The sequence below is a fragment of the Cebidichthys violaceus genome, unplaced genomic scaffold (genome assembly GCF_023349555.1).
Source record: "Cebidichthys violaceus isolate CVI_PGR_0920_01 unplaced genomic scaffold, fCebVio1.0.p SCAF_14, whole genome shotgun sequence".
Classification (NCBI taxonomy): domain Eukaryota; kingdom Metazoa; phylum Chordata; class Actinopteri; order Perciformes; family Stichaeidae; genus Cebidichthys; species Cebidichthys violaceus.
The window spans coordinates 14,543,330-14,564,038 of NW_027176307.1; the positions used below are offsets into that span (position 1 = coordinate 14,543,330).

Sequence of the window (20,709 nt, forward strand, 5' to 3'; positions counted from 1 at the left end):
ACATACGACCACTACAACCAAAATCTTCTTCACTTCCCCGGAGTCCACGAGTGATGAGCGTTCCTCGAAGACGCTGAAAGCAGCACTTCTGGGGGCAAAACAAGGCGCTCCCAACAATACCCCCCCAACAATGCTGCAAGGCAAGCAGCAATACCAGGAAGCATATTTTCCGAGTGGCCGACACGTATAATTACAGCTTCTGGGTGACGTGAGGACAGAAGGCCTCAAAAAAAAAAAGGTTTCTCCATAGACTTACATTGGGGAAAGAGTTTGTAAATCAGCGGATCTTTTTGTTTTTTTAAACCAGCTTCTCATGTCGGCCATAAGTGCATAAAAAAGGAACAAGTGACGTATGAGAGAACAGAGGGAGGAGGAAGTGACACATCACTAATCAGAGGAAGTAGATTCAACGTTCGTCTTTAAGACGGAAGAAGTTCAGAGACGAGTAGAAGAAGCAGAGAGACAAGAGACGGAGAGGAACCATGTCTGAATTCAGATGGATTAAAACCTCTTTATTTCTGATTCTGGTGCTTCAGTTTACAGGTAAGAATACATAAAATGTGTCTATGACTACAGAAACATTACAAAAGATCATTTATTAACATCATTCATGTTATTTTATGACCTAACCTTCATTTAAAGAAGACAGACAAGTAGTCTGTTTGTTCTCCATCGAGGTGAATAGTGAGTTTAATGAACTCTTAGAAACCAACGATGAGGCTCATTTGTAAACTGTTGTTGAATCTAAAATGATCTTCACACTGACATTAAAAGTCATGTTTTAATTCTCTTTATTCTTTTTATTTCTCTCTCATCTTCTCAGCAGCAGCAACAGGACAACGTTTCCTCTACGTCACTGTCAGAGATGGAGATGAAGTCACTTTGCCTTGTAACAGTGAGAGAGATGATCAACAGAACTGTGACTCTACTGAGTGGATCTTTATTGATTCAAGAAGAACAACAGTAGTTCTGGTTAGAGATGGGAAGATTGATGAAGCAGTCAAAGCTAAATCAGACAGACTGAGTTTTTCAGAGAAATGTTCTCTGGTTATAAAGAATGTCACAGATGAAGATGTTGGTCGTTATGACTGCAGACAGTTCAGATCAGGAAAACTTCAAGGTCTAGATGCTGTGGTTTATCCGTCTGTTGTAACCAGTGAGTATTTACATCATGATGTTTTCAATCTGTCTTGTCAGAACAATATACTGAAACATTATAATAATCATGATTATAGTGATGAAGTTACTCTTCTTTCTCTCACAATGTCTCCATCTTCTCCAGTGACTGAACAGAAGAACAATGATGAGGTGATGTTGAGATGTTCTGTGTTGACATATGGAGAATGTCTACACAAAGTGAAGTTGCTGCTTCAGGGTCAAGTTGTGGATAAAGACAACAAAGAATTTAAGACATCACAGTCTTCCTGCTCCGCCTCTCTGACGTTTCTGACTTCTCATTTAATTTACACATCGAGGTTTAATTCACTGAAGTGTGAAGTGACCAGAGGAGACAAAGTTCAGCAGTTTTCTTTCAAAAATTCTCCCTCAGGTGAGAAAACAGGAGAGAACATTTTAAAGACACTCATGTTCACTTTTTTTTCATGGATTGTAAGTTAGTTTAGTTTGTTGAGTTGTGTTAATCTGTTCAGGTGACGACACAACAACAGCAACAACTGAGTCAACACCAACTGAAGACGACACTAAAGCAACTAACACCACGACAATTTCTGCAATCAGTGATAGTAAGTAGTGACTCAACATTTTATGTGTCTTTATCTACAATCTCTCTTCCTGTCAGTCTATTTCTCTCCTCACATTTAACAACATTATTATTTATTTATTGTAGTGATTTGTTACTGTTCAGGTTTTTAATTAAGGTACTTTTTTTGAGAGAGAGAACATTTTTATTCTGATTTAAAGCAACAGCTCAGAATTGTTATGTATTTAAATGTGAATAAAGTTTATTTTAAGTCTAAAAGCTGTAACTAAATATTAGTGCATGTTGTCATTGTGGTTCCAGGCTGGTGGAGGTTCATCTCTGTGTCTGTTGGATTAGCAGCGCTCATAATAACAGTTGTGGCCGTCAACATTCGGGCAAGAATTAAAGGTGAAGAACATCCACATATTAAACATCATAAAAGAGGATTTTTACTGTTGAAACTAAAGTCGACTCTTTCTTTTGTCTCTTCAGAGAAGAAAACACAGATGGATCAAATCGCCGTGAGTTTTTTACAACCGAATAATGAAATGATTTTGTTTTTACAGTTGTCACTCTTCATTACATTCTTTTACACAGTGTTTTCTCACTGAAACACGAGTGGCTTTAACGCTTCTTTACTGTCTATAGAGCAGTTCTATTGCCTCCACATGGCTCTCGACGAGGGAGACAGCTGCGCCGGCGGCTAGCAGCTAACATGCTAACAGCCTTAAAAATGCTAACAGAGCTAAAAATGCTAACGGAGCTAAAATTGCTGACAAAGCTCTCAGTGTTTACATGAGGTCCCCTCAGATTACAACTGTGTTCACTTTAAAAACATCAGCAGTAATGTGGAAACAAAATGTGGAGGTTAGGGAGACTTCTGGGAGCTAAAACCAAAGTGTAATTTAATGAACTGCGTCTTTACTTTAGTTCTGATTTCCTCGTGATGAAGTGTGGAGCAGTGGACGCCTACAGATCACAGAAGTGGGATTGTAAAGTGTGGGTTTGATTGTGTTGTGTTGTTTCTCACAGGTGCGTTATGATGGAGAAGATGACACAGTGAACTATGAAAACGTCAGACCTCCTGATGGAGTTTGACCAACACGTCTGCCTCCATCACACTCCACTGATCTACTCGTCATGATGTACGTGAGTGGGTGACCGTGGCTAAGTGGAGAGCAGGGCCGCCTTTCAATCAGAGGGTCGGTGGTTTGATCCCCGGCTCCTGCTCCACTTGTCTCATGTCAATGTGTCCTTGAGCAAGACACTTAACCCCAACATGTCTCCCGTAGCTGCGTCTACGGTGTGTAGATAGATACTGAATTGTAAGTCGCTTTGGATAAAAGCGTCTGTTAAATGACCGTAATGTAATGTTGTAGGTTGGAAATAAGAAAAAGACGAAGATAACTGCTCAATGCGTGACCTAACCAGGCCCCAAACGTGACGCTAACGCTAGCTGTTGTGGTTAGCCACGTTGCGTCAAGTGCAGATCAGCTTCATCACCATCTTCATCGTGTCCCAGCTGCTGCTGATCTCGTCACAATATTGGGTGTTGAGAAACCAAATTGATAAAAACATTCCCTGTTATGGCAGCAAGCTACATGGAGCTGGTGGTATTCAGGTCTTCATTGGTCAAACATATTTCAACAGGTGGACGTCATCTGAAATCGAGGTCCGTCAGAATCGGTTCCACAGTGGTGATGAAGCATTCATAAGAACCCCCCCCCCAAAAAAAATAATCTGTTTTTGTACATTTCTGTGAATATTTTCCAGCTTGGTGTTAAACGGCTTTTATGATTTAGTTTCAGTCTGTTGTCTTTTCCTGCATCGGTCGTAAACATGTGTCTCATCTGCAGCCCGGTCAGAACACAGCAGCTGGACTTTAACTTCATTCAGCAGGAAGCAACAAATTTCACTTTTGTTAACTTTTTTAAATTTCAGAGCTGATCTCAACATTTACCGTTTCATGTTTGAAGCTACAGCAGCTGGAGCTCAGTTCCATGTCATTTGAATCCTCTTTCATTTCACATTGACCTGTGTGTTGGGATGGTGTTTGTGTTTCAACGGGTCAGTGACTCTCTTCTCTCTGTAATATCTAAAGACAATATAATCTGCAAATAAAGAAAGTTGTATTCTACGCTGTGTTCTGTGGTTCCTCCATGTAGGAACAGTTTCATCATGGTGATTGAACGTCGTAGTCTGAGGATTTCTACTGTTCTTTTATTTAGCTGCAGCGGACACACGCCGTCAGCTCCTGCTTTCCTCTTCATCATCACGCCATGCTTTCCTTCCTCCTTCCTCTTTCCTTGTCTTCTTTAATCCCGCCTTTCTCCGCCTCCTTTCCTCTCATCTCTCTGCTCGTCCTTTCTTCCTCTCTCTTTACTTCCTTATCTCCGTTCTTTTCTTCCATTTCTTTCTTTCTGGCCACTTCATCTTTCACACCCGTCACTCGTGACTCATAGATCAAATACTGCATAACAGTGATGACAAACACACAGTGAATCACACACACACACACACACACACACACACACACACATCACATCCTTACAGACAGAATAACACACACACACTTTTTTAGGCCTGTAGATTTCTTTCTGATTGCCTTTTAATTTGTACATAGCTTAGCATGATCGGTGTGCAGAAGAACTCATTTGAATTCACTTTGATTTGGAATTGTTGGTTTGGAGTCCGATGTGTTTTTGCTAATTTTGCACAGTGAGCTTTGTTTCTTAATGGATTCAGTAACAGCGTTGTCTTCATTATAACTGCTAATAAAATGAATGTTAAATTCACAGTTATACACGTGTTGTAATAGATTGAGTAGATTCAGGTCTTTCACAATAAAAGGTGGATATGCATTTTATTTTGGAAAGAAAAAAATCAATCAATGATCCTACCCTCTATGAATGGTGGCATTTTGGCTTTACGGGATCAAGTCAGTCTCAATAATAGTAAATGTACAAATAAACGTACATGTTGTTTGCGGTTGTTAAATGCAGGTTCAACAGTTTGTACATAAATGTAGCATCCAAATATATTTAGAAAATTTCAAATACTTAAAAGAGGTGTCAATCATTGAAATCGACCAATGGGTTGCTGAGACAGGGCTCTGCGTAGGGGGGAGGGCTGAAATCTGAAAAGAATCGAGTGAACAGAGAAACACAGACAAGGTGCAGAGAGGATTCTGGCCTTCAAATAAAGCCTAAACTGCTGTATTTGGATGAATTGAACACCATTAGTGATATACAAGTGAATATATATAGTTGGGTACATGATAAAATTAAAAATGATCAATTTGGAGACCTCGTCTGAACTCTCTGTACTAAAACCTCTCTAGTTTTGTTCTGCTTCACTTTATCAAAGTCAAACTTTGCAGAGAGACTGTTCACATATTGTGCTATAATATGGGAACGCTTTAAACTTGCAGCTGCATCATTACAAAGAAATAATAATCCTGAAAGTGCTTTTTTTTTTTAGGCGACCTGAAACTTTTTAATTTGTGCTGTGTGCCATCTTCATTTACTCTTAACCAGTAACATATATACTGATATTTACATATCTGAACAAATCTCACAAGTGTTTCCTTTATTATAACACCAAAATTATGAAAATACAGCTTGTGGTTGCAGAGATATACTCTTTTTAGTATGGATATGCAATTTTCGAGCAGAGCCTAAAGCAGAGCAGGGCCTAAGCCTAAAAATAGGGTTAGGGTTCAAGAGGTTTTAAAGTGACATTTTTCCAACAGAAACATCATTTCATATTTGATTTGAATGCGGTCAGAGTCAAAATTTTAAATGGACAATTTAGGACTTAACCCTCAAAAATAAAATACGTTTGAGATCTCAGGTCTGAAATTGTTGCAACAGTAACTTCCTGTGCAGCATCAACAGAATAGGAAACACCAACTCACTAACCACTGACACAATATCATGTCATCACATTCAGACTTTATATCATTGTTGTTTCAATGTTTTTTTGGGGTGTTTTTTGTTTTTATTTCTGCATCTTTTCAATGATATACTGTCAGAGTTCATGGGTTTAAGACACTGAAGACAGGGACATTGAAACAAATCAACAAATCAGCAGATTATGTAAGCAAGGATGCAGGACATCCCAGTCAAGATGAACATTATCAGAGATTTCGACGAAGACAGTCTCACTCATTTCCTCCACCCTAAACGTTGAATGTGGATGTTTTTGCATTCGGTCAGAGCAAGTGTAGTACATTGAGCAACCACTGTTGTGAGTTATGTGGTATAATAACGCTATTGAAAGTTACATCACTAAACTAATCACTAAGTTTAATCAGATAGTTGAGATACTTCAGTCTGGACTAAAGTGATGAGACATAGAACCAACTGAGAGTATATTAGTTTATAGTTCAAGACAAAACAGAATAGATTTGGTTGAAAGTGACACATTGTGGATTCATTAATATGATTTTTGTCTGACAGACACAGTAACTTTATATTTGATTTGAAGTTATGTCGATTGAGTCAACGTTAAATCACTTTCTAAGACGTGAATTTGAGACATAGCTCTAAACGATAGAAACGAGAAGTAGCATCTGTCTTTCTGCAGAAGGGAAATTACAGGTCTAAAACTGTGACTTTGAGAAAAAAAAAGACGGAAGAGGAAGTTACACTTTACTAATCAGAGGAAGTAGATTCAACGTTCGTCTTTAAGACGGAAGAAGTTCAGAGACGAATAGAAGAAGCAGAGAGACAAGAGACGGAGAGGAACCATGTCTGAATTCAGATGGATTAAAACCTCTTTATTTCTGATTCTGGTGCTTCAGTTTACAGGTAAGAATACATATAATGTGTCTATGACTACAGAAACATTAAAAAAGATCATTTATTAACATCATTAATGTTATTTTATGACCTAACCTTCATTTAAAGAAGACAGACAAGTAGTCTGTTTGTTCTCCATCGAGGTGAATAATGAGTTTAATGAACTCTTAGAAACCAACGATGAGGCTCATTTGTAAACTGTTGTTGAATCTAAAATGATCTTCACACTGACATTAAAAGTCATGTTTTAATTCTCTTTATTCTTTTTATTTCTCTCTCATCTTCTCAGCAGCAGCAACAGGACAACGTTTGCTCTACGTCACTGTCAGAGATGGAGATGAAGTCACTTTGCCTTGTAACAGTCTGATAGATGGTAGTAAGAACTGTGAAACAACGAGGTGGCTCTTCACTAATTTAAGAAGAACACCACCAGTAGTAGTTCTGGTTAGAGATGGGAAGATCGTTGAAGAAGCCAAAGCTAAATCAGACAGACTGAGTGTTTCAGAGAAATGTTCTCTGGTTATAAAGAAGGTCACAGATGAAGATGTTGGTCAATATGTCTGCAGACAGTTCAGATCAGGAAGAAAACAAGGTGAAGATGCTGTGGTTTATCCGTCTGTTGTTACCAGTGAGTATTTACATCATGATGTTTTCAATCTGTCTTGTCAGAACAATATACTGAAACATTATAATAATCATGATTATAGTGATGAAGTTACTCTTCTTTCTCTCACAATGTCTCCATCTTCTCCAGTGACTGAACAGAAGGACAATGATGAGGTGACGTTGAGATGTTCTGTGTCGACAGATGGAGAATGTCGACACAAAGTGAAGTGGCTGCTTCAGGGTCGAGTTGTGGATAAAGACAACAAAGACTTGAAGACATCACAGTCTTCCTGCTCCGCCTCTCTGACGTTTCTGACTTCTCATTTCATTTCCACATCGAGGTTTAATTCACTGAAGTGTGAAGTGACCAGAGGAGACAAAGTTCAACAGTTTTCTTTCAGAAATTCTCCCTCAGGTGAGAAAACAGGTGAGAACATTTTAAAGACACTCATGTTCACTTTTTTTTCATGGATTGTAAGTTCTTTAGTTTGTTGAGTTGTGTTAATCTGTTCAGGTGACGACACAACAACAGCAACAACTGAGTCAACACCAACTGAAGACGACACTAAAGCAACTAACACCACGACAACTTCAATCAGTGATAGTAAGTAGTGACTCAACATTTTATGTGTCTTTATGTATTTTTGTGTAACTTTTAATCACATCTCTGCAGATGTGTTTTCATTGGATCCACTTTTTGCACCAAAAGTTTCATCTTCCAACAGAACAGAAAGCTGCAGACAATATGCCTGAATCATTTTTACTATCTTTTCAGTTTGGTGGTACGTCATCGTGGCTGTGGTTTTAGTAGCACTCTTAATAATCACTGTGGCTCTCATCAAATGGAAGAGGACTAAACGTGAGAGAATGGATGAAACTTTAACACATTTTCAGAATACTGTATTTTCCTTGTATAACTTTTCAACCACCTTTTTGTCTTTTCAGGGAACACAACGCGGACGAGCGACAACGTTGTGAGTTTAAACAACTCTTCTTCACCATACATTTAGATTCTATAGCTGAGAACAGATAAACAGTACGGCCTGTGTTGTATTAAAACAAAGCGGCAGCAGCAGGAAGTTGTTGTGAGGAAAAGCTAAAAAGTGGCCAAAAGCTAATTTATGCTTTTCATATTCAGCCATAAACAGCATGAACTGCAGCCTCTAAAACAACAACAGCACAGGTCTTGTTTGTTTTGTAAACCTGGCAACATATGAATTAACTGAAGTGTAAAACGCTTTCTGTCCAGGCGCTGACCTCAAACCCTGCTCCAGAGACCATCCAGGACACGGTGAGATCACATGCTACAAAGCTACGCAGAGCGTCAAATACCAACGCTTTGTCTCGGCCCCTCGGCGTCTGTATGAATAAAACGTACAGCAAGTCGCGGACTCACTGAGGTTTTGTAGTAACGACTAAAATGCACAGTGTATTAGTAACGTTAAGAAACACAGAGAGACAAAATAAATGAGCAATATTCAACAACGTAATGCTTCACCCACACTCTGTTGTCAACGCGTAGGAAAGCACATCGCTATCGCCAGATGAGCGCCAACTCTGTTCGGCTCATTTTCTGTAACCAGTGTAGCATCAAAGCATGGTGGAATTAACACGCTAGCTAGCTAACTAGCGGACAACTGGCTAGTTCGCTAGCTCGCTAATTCCGCCATGCTTTCATGCTACGCCAGATACAGAAAATGAGCCAAACAGCGGGCTGGTGGTCAACGTCAGTCAGAAGAAGGACAAGCTACCGAGCTAACTAGCCAGCCGTATGTTGCTGGAGTCTCTTCTCTTATTCTGTTTCTATGTTAAGGGAGCGGAGGTGGATGGGTCAAACAAACACAGGACTTTTGACTTTCACCAGGAGACCGGTGTTCAAGTCCAGTGTTTGTGCCCCAACGTTTAGTTAGTGATGTTTGTGACGTGTTTTCCGTACGTATGTTACGTTGTTTACGTTGTTTACGTTTTACTTAGTTCACGCAGTTTATTTTAAAGGTGCAGGATCCGAGATTGGGGGCATTTTGATTGCCTCCTAACGGCTCTCAACATGTCGACGGCGAGCCGGCGGCTCGTAGCTAGAAGTGCAAAACTACGGCTAAAGTGCTGACAGAGCTAACACTGTTAACCTGAGGGTGGATTCTATACGCTCGTCATCACGGAAGTATCCGCCGCGTGAGAGCAGTGCAGAGCGGCGGCCGTGAGCTAACCAGTGTAGCACGCTAGCTAACATGCACTAAAAGCACGCTGCGACTGGCCCGGCTATGTCGACAGAGCAAGAAGAAGCTCTGATAACAACACAGACAGAAGGAGAGCGACTTCATTCTACACACTACTCCACTTAGACAATAGTTGTTTGCTGCTATATTAATGCTCTGAATGTTAAATATACAGCTCCTTTAAGCTCAACCATGATGTTGTTGCTAAACCTAACTGAGTGGTCTTGTTGCCTAACTCACAACACTAACTACAGGTTTACAGCAACCGGCCGCGTTGGAATGTGTGTTGGAAATGTGTGTCTTTATCTGACACTCTGTACAGTCCTGAGAGTGTGAGAATGTTTATTCAAGATTAAAAAAAAGGGAAGTTAGATGATGCAACTGGACTTCACCAGAAGAGAACGCGGGGTAAAACAGGAAGTTACAAATCCAACCTCCGACCCAAAATAACTTCTATTTACTATTAGAATGTGTTTATGTTAATGAGCGGCCATGACGGTGTCGTCTCTGTGCAGGCTGATCCTGATGAAGGTGTTTCCTACGCCTCCGTCAGCTACACCAAGAGGACCAACAGTAAAGCCCAGGTGAGCTCTCTGATTGGTTACACTGATGATACACACGTTGTGTTGCACTGTGTCACATTGTGTTGTTGTGTGTGTTCCAATATGCTGTGAAGTGTAATGATGATGATGATGATTCTTTTTTATGTTGTGTTTCACTGTGTGACGTCGTTGTGGCGGGTTACACCACCTCGTCCTGTTGTGTTATTTACGTTGTGCTGTTTCCTGTCAGGATCGGAGTAAACATGATGATGATGATGATGATGATGATGCGGTGATATACGCGACCGTGAAAGCTTCCTCCGCTGATCCCAGCAACCTCTACGCTGCCATCACCTAACCAGACAAACCAAACTCATGTCTGCTTTTCTCTGTCGATGGATTATTGTAAATATCTTCCTTTTTCAGAAGGAGGTGAAGTCTCACTGGTGTCTCAGTGTGAAAAGGGGAAGACGTGTCTCAACATGTTTATGGGTGGTTGCTTAAAATATAAATGAACATAATATATTACACATTTTGCTTGATGGACTTGCTCTCATGCACTTCGTTGTGCTCAGAGATGGAAGCGCTAATCTCAGGTTATTGTAAGTAAGTTGCTGTTTTTGTTTCAATAACATGTATTGCCTGTAATTTATTCGTGAGCAATTATTCATCAAACTTGAGCAATTTTGCAGATTTTCTCATGATGTTTTTCTTTATTTTCCAAGTTTCTTCTCTTATTGTTAGATATGCAATGATTTTAACATGTATGTCTCCTTTTATCAGAGTATTCAAAGCAAACGTATTAAACAGCTGAATGAGTGAACACTGTGTAAATCCAGTGTCTTTGAATCACTATGATGGAGTCAGTAAGAGGGGAGTGGTGCACATAAGAGTAAGAATATAAAAAAAGGAAGAAAGTCATGATGAGCAAATGACACTGCTGATTACAGGAAGTAGATCATGCGTGTCTCTTTAAGAAGCCACACATTGAGAAGAAAGAGAAATAGAGACGCACGATGCTTAAAGTCAGATGTAGTAAAATGTCTTCATGGATTATCTTCCTCATTGATTTGAATTGCGTTCAGGAATAATTGGGCTTCGGCACAGAGATCTGATGAGCTGAGTTACTGTACGGTCATTTAGATTCCTAATGTCGCTGTACTGACAGCTGTTTTGTGAATTGCCATAACGGTTCACACGGCAGAGTCAAACGCATTCTAGTCAGAGTTGATGTGAGTTTCAGTCATGTTCAATTTGGCGATGGTGTTCAGATACTCTTTTTAAGTAAGAAGCAAAACCACAATCTAAGAATGCTGTCATCAATATTACATAGTCATATCTTATCTTATTAGTTTTGTGTTCTCTATGACATTGTGATGTTTTAATACTATGTAGGTGGAGGCTTCAAATAAGCCCAGTGGGTTTTTGTGCCTCTGTCCTGCACTGTGATATTATCTATCTCTGTTATGTTTGTGTATATTTTTTAAAATGTGCAAAATAAACTAAAACTACAACTAAAGTAAACACGTGGAAATAAATATTACAATTTTAAAGTTGGAGGGGAAATAAGCAAACAGTGGCAACAGTATTGGCACGAGAAAAGGGATATTTTATCAATCCAGCAGTGGGCAGTAAAGCCATTTAAAAGATGCGAACTGCTGGGTGAAAAAACAAAACAACCAAAGAAGAATAAGTAATTCGGTGACCTTTATTTTGAAATCTGTATGACGAACCGGAAGTTGACGTCCGTTGACCCAGAATTGGTTTCCGGTGATGTGATGTTGGAAGGATTGTGTATTTGGTGGTGAACTTTCGAGTACAGTGGGGGAAAAACAATCGCTTTTTTTAATTTTTATTTTTAAAAATCATCTTTATTTAAACAACGGAGTGACTGAGAGCTGCTCGGTAAGTTTAAAACGACGAATGAACAATGAAAAGGAACCGTTGGTTCGCTGCTAGCTAGCTCGCTAGCGTTAGCTAACGTTTGTTTCGGGTGTCAAATGTCGGCTGTAAACAAGAAAGCTCAACATCTTTAGCTTGTTAGCGCTGTCACAGCGTGTTAAACGTGCTCATTGCGTCGTTTTAGCTGAAATGTGAGCAACGTACACGGACAAATACTGGGTTTTTGTAACCCAATGTTAGTTTAGTACGTGTGTTTACGGTTGTCGTTAGATTCCAAGGCATTCTAGTTAGCATTCAGCTAGTTAGCATTAAGCTAGCTGTGATTTTAAACTGGTTTAAACGGTACAATATTTACCTCTGAGATGTAGTACAGTAAAAGGTACAATATTTACCTCTGAGATGTAGTACAGTAAAAGGTACAATATTTACCTCTGAGATGTAGCACAGTAAAAAGTACAATATTTACCTCTGAGGTGTAGTACAGTAAAAGGTACAATATTTACCTCTGAGATGTAGTACAGTAAAAGGTACAATATTTACCTCTGAGCTGTAGTACAGTAAAAAGTACAATATTTACCTCTAAGCTGTAGTACAGTAAAAAGTACAATATTTACCTCTGAGCTGTAGTACAGTAAAAAGTACAATATTTACCTCTAAGCTGTAGTACAGTAAAAAGTACAATATTTACCTCTGAGCTGTAGTACAGTAAAAAGTACAATATTTACCTCTAAGCTGTAGTACAGTAAAAAGTACAATATTTACCTCTAAGCTGTAGTACAGTAAAAAGTACAATATTTACCTCTAAGCTGTAGTACAGTAAAAAGTACAATATTTACCTCTGAGATGTAGTGGAGTAAAAGCTTCACTATGAATGAAGCTCATTAGCTCCATGCTGTGCCTTGGCTTTGACACGTTTCCCCGTGTGTTAGATGTGACTCCAGCAGCCGTGGACCATGAGTAACAGCCACCCTCTGCGCCCGCTGGCCTCCGTGTCGGAGATCGACCACGTCCACCTGTTGTCCGAGCAGCTGGGCGCCCTGGTGCTCGGAGAGGAGTACAGCGATGTCACGTTCGTCGTGGAGGGGAAGCGGTTCCCGGCGCACCGCGTCATCCTGGCAGCTCGCTGTCACTATTTCAGGTAAGAGTTAATGACTCAAACCCCCATGGTTCACCTGTGTAGTCTATATAAGGAGCATGTAATCCTATACATATGACACTACATATACAACCTTGATGCCTTGCCGTATGTTTGTGAGACTGCTGGCAGTTGGTTGAGACGGTCCAAAGCATGCCTAGTAAGAGAATGCATGGCCTACTGGAATAACATGTTAACTATTACCTTCTTGCTTCTTCTGGCCCCTTTAGGGCCCTGCTGTACGGTGGGATGAAGGAGTCCCAGCCCCAGGCCGAGGTGCGTTTAGAGGAGACGCGGGCCGAAGCCTTCTCGATGCTGCTAAACTACCTGTACACGGGTCGGGCCAGCCTCAGCTCCGCCCGGGAAGAGGTGCTGCTGGACTTCCTGGGCCTGGCTCACCGCTACGGCCTCCAGCCGCTGGAGGACTCCACCTCCGAGTTCCTCCGCACCGTTCTGCACACCAACAACGTCTGCCTGGTTTTTGACGTGGCCAGTCTGTACTCCCTGAGCGCGCTCAGTGCAGCCTGCTGCGCCTACATGGACAGACACGGACCCGAAGTGTTGAATTCTGACGGCTTCCTCATGCTCTCCAAGGTAAGAGGGAGCTGGATTACAGACTGGTGTGTGAAGAGTTGTAATGAGTATTGAGTCTGGTTCATTCCTACGTTAAGGAAGCCTTCTTTTCTCCATACATTGTGAAATATGGTTTGAAATATATATCTCATGTATGCCGTTGTAACATAAATCTGAGATACCTCTAGTGGCAGGTCAAAATTATCATTATGAACATAAACAACAACATTTTTACTACTTGCAACCGGAAGGCTCCGTTGACGCTCCATAGGTTCACAGGAAGGCAGGAAGCCTTATTACAGTCCTGCTGTTACAGCCACGGATACCAGATTCATTTCTCTTCTTTTATCAGAGCATTTGATTTATTGATGGCTGTCGGAACATTTCAATAAATCTCACGTGTGACACATAAACATGACGTGCCCAGACAAAGATATTCTTCCTCCCGTGTTTGAAATGCAGGGGGAAAAAAAGCAAATACTAAGACGCTGTAATCGCTGCACGTTTGGTGTTTTTGACTTGTACACTAACATTAAAGCACCTGTTTGCAGACGGCTCTGCTGACCGTGGTGAAGCGGGACTCGTTTGCTGCCAGCGAGAAGGAGATCTTCCAGGCGCTGAGTCGCTGGTGCCGGCAGCACGAGGAAGGGGCCGACACCCAGGAAGTGATGTCGGCAGTGCGGCTGCCGCTCATGACTCTGACGGAGATGCTGAACGTGGTGCGGCCGTCCGGCCTGCTGAGCCCAGACGACCTGCTGGACGCCATCAAGACCCGCTCCGAGAGCCGCAACATGGACCTCAACTACCGGGGCATGCTGAGTCAGTGCTCCTACCCTTATGCTATCACATCAAACACTTTGTGTAGTTTATGCCTGTGTATTTTCATGTATTACCTGTGTATTTCATGTATTCATTTGCACATTTCTTGTGCTCGTGTTTCAGTCCCGGAGGAGAACATCGCCACCATGAAGTACGGAGCTCAGGTGGTGAAAGGGGAGCTGAAGTCGGCGCTGCTGGACGGAGACACCCAGAACTACGACCTGGACCACGGCTTCTCCAGGCACCCCATCGAGGACGACGGGCGGGCCGGGATCCAGGTCAAACTGGGCCAGTCGTCCATCATCAACCACGTCCGCCTGCTGCTGTGGGACAGAGACAGTCGGTAAGACATGAATTCTTTTGGCCACGCTAATCGTGTAGTGAGAATCTTATATCGTGTATGATTGAACGTAATGTTTGCTTCTGAGTTTTTTGCGTTATGATTTCAAACGTCCTCCGTGGTTATTTCAGGTCCTACTCGTACTACGTCGAGGTGTCTATGGACGAGCTGGACTGGGTGCGCGTTGTGGACCACACAAAGTACCTCTGCCGCTCCTGGCAGGATCTGTACTTCACACCGCGAGTTTGCAGGTAAGCCGAGCGAATCCATTTGACCCCAGCATCAGTTTATTGTCCGTTGGCTCGAGCTGTTGTGGAAAAATTGTACTTTGCAGCATTCCGTGCACGTTCACCGTGCCTATTCCCAAGAAAGCAGGGCTCATAAATAAGGAACGCATGCACTCACAGGTCGTTCAGCCTCTCCTGGTGTTCTGACATCTTGCCAGGCTGGAGATGAGTCAAAACAAATCACTGTATTTGTTTTTACCAAACACAAAGGGCTCGTCTGCCATCACTTGTCCGAACCTGGTGTTCATAGCAATTACAGTGTGTTTTATGGGTTTTTTCCCATAGTTGATTTGGTTTATATTCTTGTTTGCCTGGCAGAGGACAGGGAAGCATAATTTCACCTTGTTGCACAAGCAAAGGTGAAGTTGGAGACTCTCCAGATTGGAGATAACGTCACAACATAGGACTCAAGCTTTCCGTGAAGGTTTGTCTAAAACAAGAGTGTTGCGGTACGTCCCGCCTTCACGATGTTGCCCTTTGTGTCTCAGGTACGTTCGCATTGTGGGAACACACAACACGGTGAACAAGGTGTTCCACCTCGTGGCTTTTGAATGCATGTTCACCAACCGCTCGTTTACCCTGGAGAACGGCCTTTTGGGTAAGTCGCAGACACAGAAACACACCTATTGTCATTCTACATGTGTAATCTGCAGTGTTGAAGAAGTTCAAAGGCTTCAGGCATTCAGCTTTCATCCCAGCGTTACTCTGTTTGCTTGTAATGTCTGGTTTTGGCGTCATGTTGAAGTTATTCAGGTTAAAAGCAGCGAGCTAGACCCGTTTCATGCAAACAAAGTGCCGATGGCAGCAGAACAAGTGTGTGACCGTGCGCCTGATGTCTGCAGTGCCCGGCGAGAACGTGGCGACCATCGCGCTGTGCGCCAGTGTCATTGAGGGCGTGAGCCGTTGCAGAAATGCCTTGCTCAACGGCGACACGCGCAACTACGACTGGGACTCCGGCTACACCTGCCACCAGCTGGGCTCCGGAGCGATCGTCATCCAGCTGGCTCAGCCCTACTCCATCGGATCCCTGAGGTAGATCTGGCCACGTCATAATACGAGTAAAGACGAGCATCGCAATGATTTCCTTTCTCCAGCTGGAGTTGAACATGCTGACAATGCTAACAGAGCAATGGTGACATTTATTCCTCTTTTCTAAGCCACATGGACATTGAAGTACCTTGAATTTTATCACTTATTATTACAATTATGAGACCTAAAATTATTTATTATTATTATATTTTATAATTGTGTCATATTGTGGTGCTTTGGGTTTGATGACTGCTATTTGACATACTAGTAGTCGTAGTAGTCGTAGTCGTAGTTATAGTCGTAGTAGTAGTAGTAGTAGTAGTCGTAGTAGTCATAGTAGTAGTAGTCGTGGTAGTAGTTGTAGTAGTAGTCGTAGTCGCAGTAGTAGTCGTAGTAGTATTAGTAGTTATCAATTAAGCTACCCTCAAGAATTTAAGATATTTAAAAAAGAAAAGAAAAATATATTTCATTCAAACTTGTAACCCCCAATACTTTATAAACCATTCTTTTGAAAACCCAAAAGTGAGTTCCACATTCTTACTTTAACATCTGTCTGTTGTGCACCGTGACGTCTTTCGCGGTGAAACAGAGTTTGTGAGCGTGTGCACAGTTACAAAACGGGTAAATGCTTCCTTCACTTGCTCTTCCTGTTCAGGCTGCTGCTGTGGGACTGTGACGAGCGCTCCTACAGTTATTACATCGAGGTCTCCAGCAACCAGCAGCAGTGGACGAAGGTGGTGGACCGCACCAGGCAGGCATGTCGGTGAGGCTCCCGCTTCCTCTGCTGTCGCTTCCTCCACCGCTCCGTCACTCTTTCCTTCAGTATCTTCACACTCTGATCTAGAAATGAAGGCAAAGTTCTGATAGTGTATTTATTAGTGTAGTTATTGACTGATAACTTATAAAGGAACATCGAGCCACATAGAGATGTTGCTGTTGCCCTTGTAGGCAGAACAGATTTGAAGCTTTCAGGACCAGAACATCCTCAGTTTGATGTCAAACATTTAACAAACGTTTCCATGCTGTGGAGACACCTCGGGTGAACAGACTAACAGACATAACCACGGAACTTCCCCAGGGGATTACTGATTCTTTTTTGTAGCGCAAGTTCTTTCTGAAATTACATGTTTAAATATGCAAATTAGGCTTTTTCTAATGGAGAAATCTACAGACGAGAATAGACGTAGAGTAGTAAAACAAACACCCAGATGTGTATTTAGGATGTTTTCTTTGCACTAGTCTGAAAGAAGACATGTTTGCCCAAAGCGAGATATCTCAAAATCGACCAATTCATGATAAGCTGTGATGTCTCTCCTGTACAATAATCAGGGCCGTGTCAGGAAAACGTCGTCACAACAGACGTTAATGTTGTAAACTGAGAAACAACGTCTCGTGTTTCTGTTTCCATGTTTCTGTTTTCCCGCTCCTCTCTTACAGATCGTGGCAGACACTGAAGTTTGATAAGCAGCCGGCCTCCTTCATCCGTATCGTTGGGACTCACAACACTGCTAATGAGGTGAAAACACAGGAAACACTAAATCATACATTTGAACTAAATCTGTGTCGGGCTATATTCCCCCGGGTACCTAACCTGATTTTACACCCGTCCGGATTAATAGTATCTCCGGTCTCATCTTTCACCGCCTCGAGCATCGATCTCCCCCCCCCCCTCCCCCCGTCAGTGTTTGACTCTGATCTCTCTTCAGGTGTTCCACTGCGTTCACTTCGAGTGTCCGGCCCAGCTGGACACGGAGGTGAGCGAAGGCAGCCCGGGCCCCGACCCCCCCGACTCCGGGTCCTCGTCCCCGCAGCCGCGACCCCAGCGGCCCTCGCGCACCCACAGCCTGCTGCCCTCCCAGCCCTCTCCCCCGTCTTCATCGTCCTCACTGTCCCATCAGTAGGAGGTGTGTTTTTGAAGGGAGACCTCAGAATGCCATTTTGCACAGCCTTCATCCTCCGGACCGCTAACCGCGGCGAAATCGTCTCCTCGTCACCGCCGGTCCCTCCCGTCACGAGTGCAACATTAGAGACCGCCGTGTCTGTAACAGCAGCGTCCTCCAGTCCTGAAGCAGAGGGTTTTGGTGTTACATCATCGACGGCTCACAGTTTTGTGAAGGTACTTTTTAAGCTACTGAGACTCAAGTTTTTGTGTTGGTTTTTTTTTTTTGTCCTTTTTGAAATCATCAAAGTGGAATCTCTACTTCTCCAAAGACGAGGCGCACACCGAAGAGCAGTAACACCTGTGTGTGTGTGTGTGTGTGTGTGTGTGTGTGTGGGAGGGGGGGGGGAGGGGGAGGGGCTTATTTGAATTTTACCCGTTCATATTTCCAAAAGAGACGGATTTTACTCCAGAAACAAGCTATTTTTTTAAAGAAAGCGTCTGAGAACGACTCTGCTCACTTTTCATACCATCTCGCTAATAACCGAGTAGCAGTCGGAAGTATTTTTCAAAATAAAAGTTTGGAATTCAACTCTTCAGAGGTTTGCCAAAGCCGACGCATTCTGAAATGCGTTCTGTGGCGTCTGTATGCAATTTGCACTAGATCCAGTTATGCATTTGCATATGAAGTAATCGCTGTCAAGTGTTTGTTTGACGGGCTTTCGCACCCGAAACCAAAATCTGGTGTGACTTTTTTTTTAAAGGTTAAAATTCATACCTCAAGATAAAACAAACTAATCAAGAGTTAAGTGTTAATTTAGCATGTTAAGCACTTGGATAGCTTAGCACAAATTACTCGGGGGCGCGGGGGGGGGGATCAATTAGGTCGTGAGGATTATTTTTTTGGGCTCGGACCAAACGATGTATGCACTAGGGCTGAAAGGAAGAGCGTTGATACACAGGAGCAGCTGCTGTCGGCACTTTATTTTACTCGAGAACACGCAAACGCAGGTTACAGCTTGGGTCTCCTCACTAGAGTACAGTGCTGGATTGTGTAACTTTCTGTTTTATATGTCGAATTAATTTAAACGCTTCCTTGCTCTTGGATCCATCTGTTTTTTTGTTTTTGTTTTTGTGGTTGTTGTTTTTTTTTTTTTTTTGAGGTTTATTTTGAAATGAATCCATCAGTGCTGCAGCTTCCTGTTTGTTTCATTTGTGTCCTGATGTTGCACTTCTGTCTTTGGAAAAACTCCTTTAAAAAAAAAAAAAAAAAACCCAAACAAGCACAACTTTTGTGTGATGTTAAATGCCCTGTGATAGAGAACCTCCCTGGTGACCCGCCGTTGTTTCTAGAAGCCTCCTTCAGTCGTTTCAGAAGAGCTCCCACAGTCGGAGGAAGTCTTCCGTAATGAACAACCAGACAACTGAAACGGGGCTTTCTTCAGGTTACACACTCCCCGACCCCATCTCGCTTTTAAGTATGTGTATAGTTTTACTTGATATATATAGATATATATATATATATATATATTTCACTGCCTCTTGTTCAATACATGCCTGTCAAAAATGTGAATATGGAAACTGACAGTAGCGTCGATGGCTGTGAGGGGGTCACACCCGTCTGCTTGGCTGGACCGCCGCTGTGAGCAGAACCCGGGCGGAGGCGTTTGGTACGAGCAGCGCGGTGATCTCGACCCGTCAACGTGCATTCATCACGCTCCTCCCCCCCCCCCCCCCCCCCCCCCGGGCAGCTCTTTAGAACATGTTGGTGTGTAAATGCTGCCGAAGGAGCTGTTTTACTGTCATGAAACATTTAAAAGAAATGTCTAATTTTGAAGTTCAAAATTGTATTTTATTTTGTTCTTGTCTTGCTTCTGTCTCTTTAATTAATTACAGGATCTGAACTGATGAACTAATGAACTGATGAACAGCTCATGGACCTCTGTGGGTCTTGTCTCAGATATAATCACCGGTCATAAGCAGTGTTAGGATGAGGCGTTTGTGGTCATTTTGATTAATTGCGTATTTGTTCGTTAATACCAGATCCTCAACTAAAAGCCTTAAGACTCCGTCCTTAAGATCCAGTTTTATTATTTCATTCGATATAGTGCTCATATGGCACATATTCCTAAATTAATTTGTACTTAATATGTTTACAGCCACATTTTGTAGTGCCTATTTTTTTTCAGCTCATTGTTTTTGGTTTCCAGCTGCAGCAGGCAGATGTTTTCAAAGAACAGAAGCATTGTGTGCTTCCTCTGCAGCACCGATGAGAAGACGAGCCGCTCTCGGTGAGCAGCATTTGACCTCTAAAGAGCCTTCGGTAGGTTGGTGGAGAACAAATCTGAGCTTAAAGTAGAGTGACAGTCGCACTTAAGTCCATTACGTTGCCCAAAACAACATGGCTGCAAATGAAATGTCCCTGCTTTAAATGGACAACTCTTCCCTCATACATCCACTATATCAGCTTCATGAGGCGTGATGTCATCATGGCTGTGTTCACAGCTTGTTATGCTGCTCAGAAGAGTACATTTATCATTTGATGATACTGATACTAGTTTGATAGAATCCCATTTCAAGTTTATTTCATTTTAATTTCAAATTTATGAGAGTTATGTCTTTAAAAACACGGATTCCAGTGATGAAAGCTAGCTTAACTCTGACATTCCGTGTTTCTGCTCGTTTTAACTGAACGCAGCGACACGCCGTGTTTACTTTCTAACTATTATTGTCTTTTAGTCGCCGAATCTATCATTTAAATGTCACTTTTGTGGCCCTGTCTCTGCCTTCGTTGTGCAATATTGACATTTCTTGGTTTTTTGACGGACGCGTTTCCGGCCCAGCGTACTTCGCACCAGCGACGTGTGAATAGGGGTGGTC

General features: G+C 42.2%; 2 protein-coding genes across 3 annotated transcripts in view; both read left to right on the forward strand.

The window, feature by feature from the left end:
- Positions 1-11,344, forward strand: part of LOC137871294 (uncharacterized) — a 40,353-nt gene extending 29,009 nt beyond the window's left edge. For both annotated transcript variants that reach the window (XM_068709059.1, XM_068709060.1), the window contains exons 3-9: positions 7,256-7,534; positions 7,622-7,711; positions 7,883-7,966; positions 8,053-8,081; positions 8,357-8,398; positions 9,839-9,907; positions 10,116-11,344. In XM_068709059.1, the coding sequence (XP_068565160.1) occupies positions 7,256-7,534; positions 7,622-7,711; positions 7,883-7,966; positions 8,053-8,081; positions 8,357-8,398; positions 9,839-9,907; positions 10,116-10,223 (701 nt within the window). In that variant the 3' untranslated portion in view covers positions 10,224-11,344. The remainder of the gene's footprint in view (positions 1-7,255; positions 7,535-7,621; positions 7,712-7,882; positions 7,967-8,052; positions 8,082-8,356; positions 8,399-9,838; positions 9,908-10,115) is intronic.
- A 295-nt stretch (positions 11,345-11,639) lies between these two features.
- btbd9 (BTB (POZ) domain containing 9) lies at positions 11,640-19,902 on the forward strand. Its single transcript, XM_068709062.1, has 11 exons — positions 11,640-11,770; positions 12,697-12,905; positions 13,133-13,496; positions 14,027-14,294; positions 14,418-14,637; positions 14,766-14,885; positions 15,410-15,519; positions 15,764-15,953; positions 16,606-16,713; positions 17,388-17,466; positions 17,657-19,902. Exons 2-11 carry the CDS (start codon positions 12,721-12,723, stop codon positions 17,849-17,851), a joined length of 1,839 nt encoding a protein of 612 aa, XP_068565163.1. The 5' UTR covers positions 11,640-11,770; positions 12,697-12,720; the 3' UTR covers positions 17,852-19,902.
- Positions 19,903-20,709: the final 807 nt, after the last annotated feature.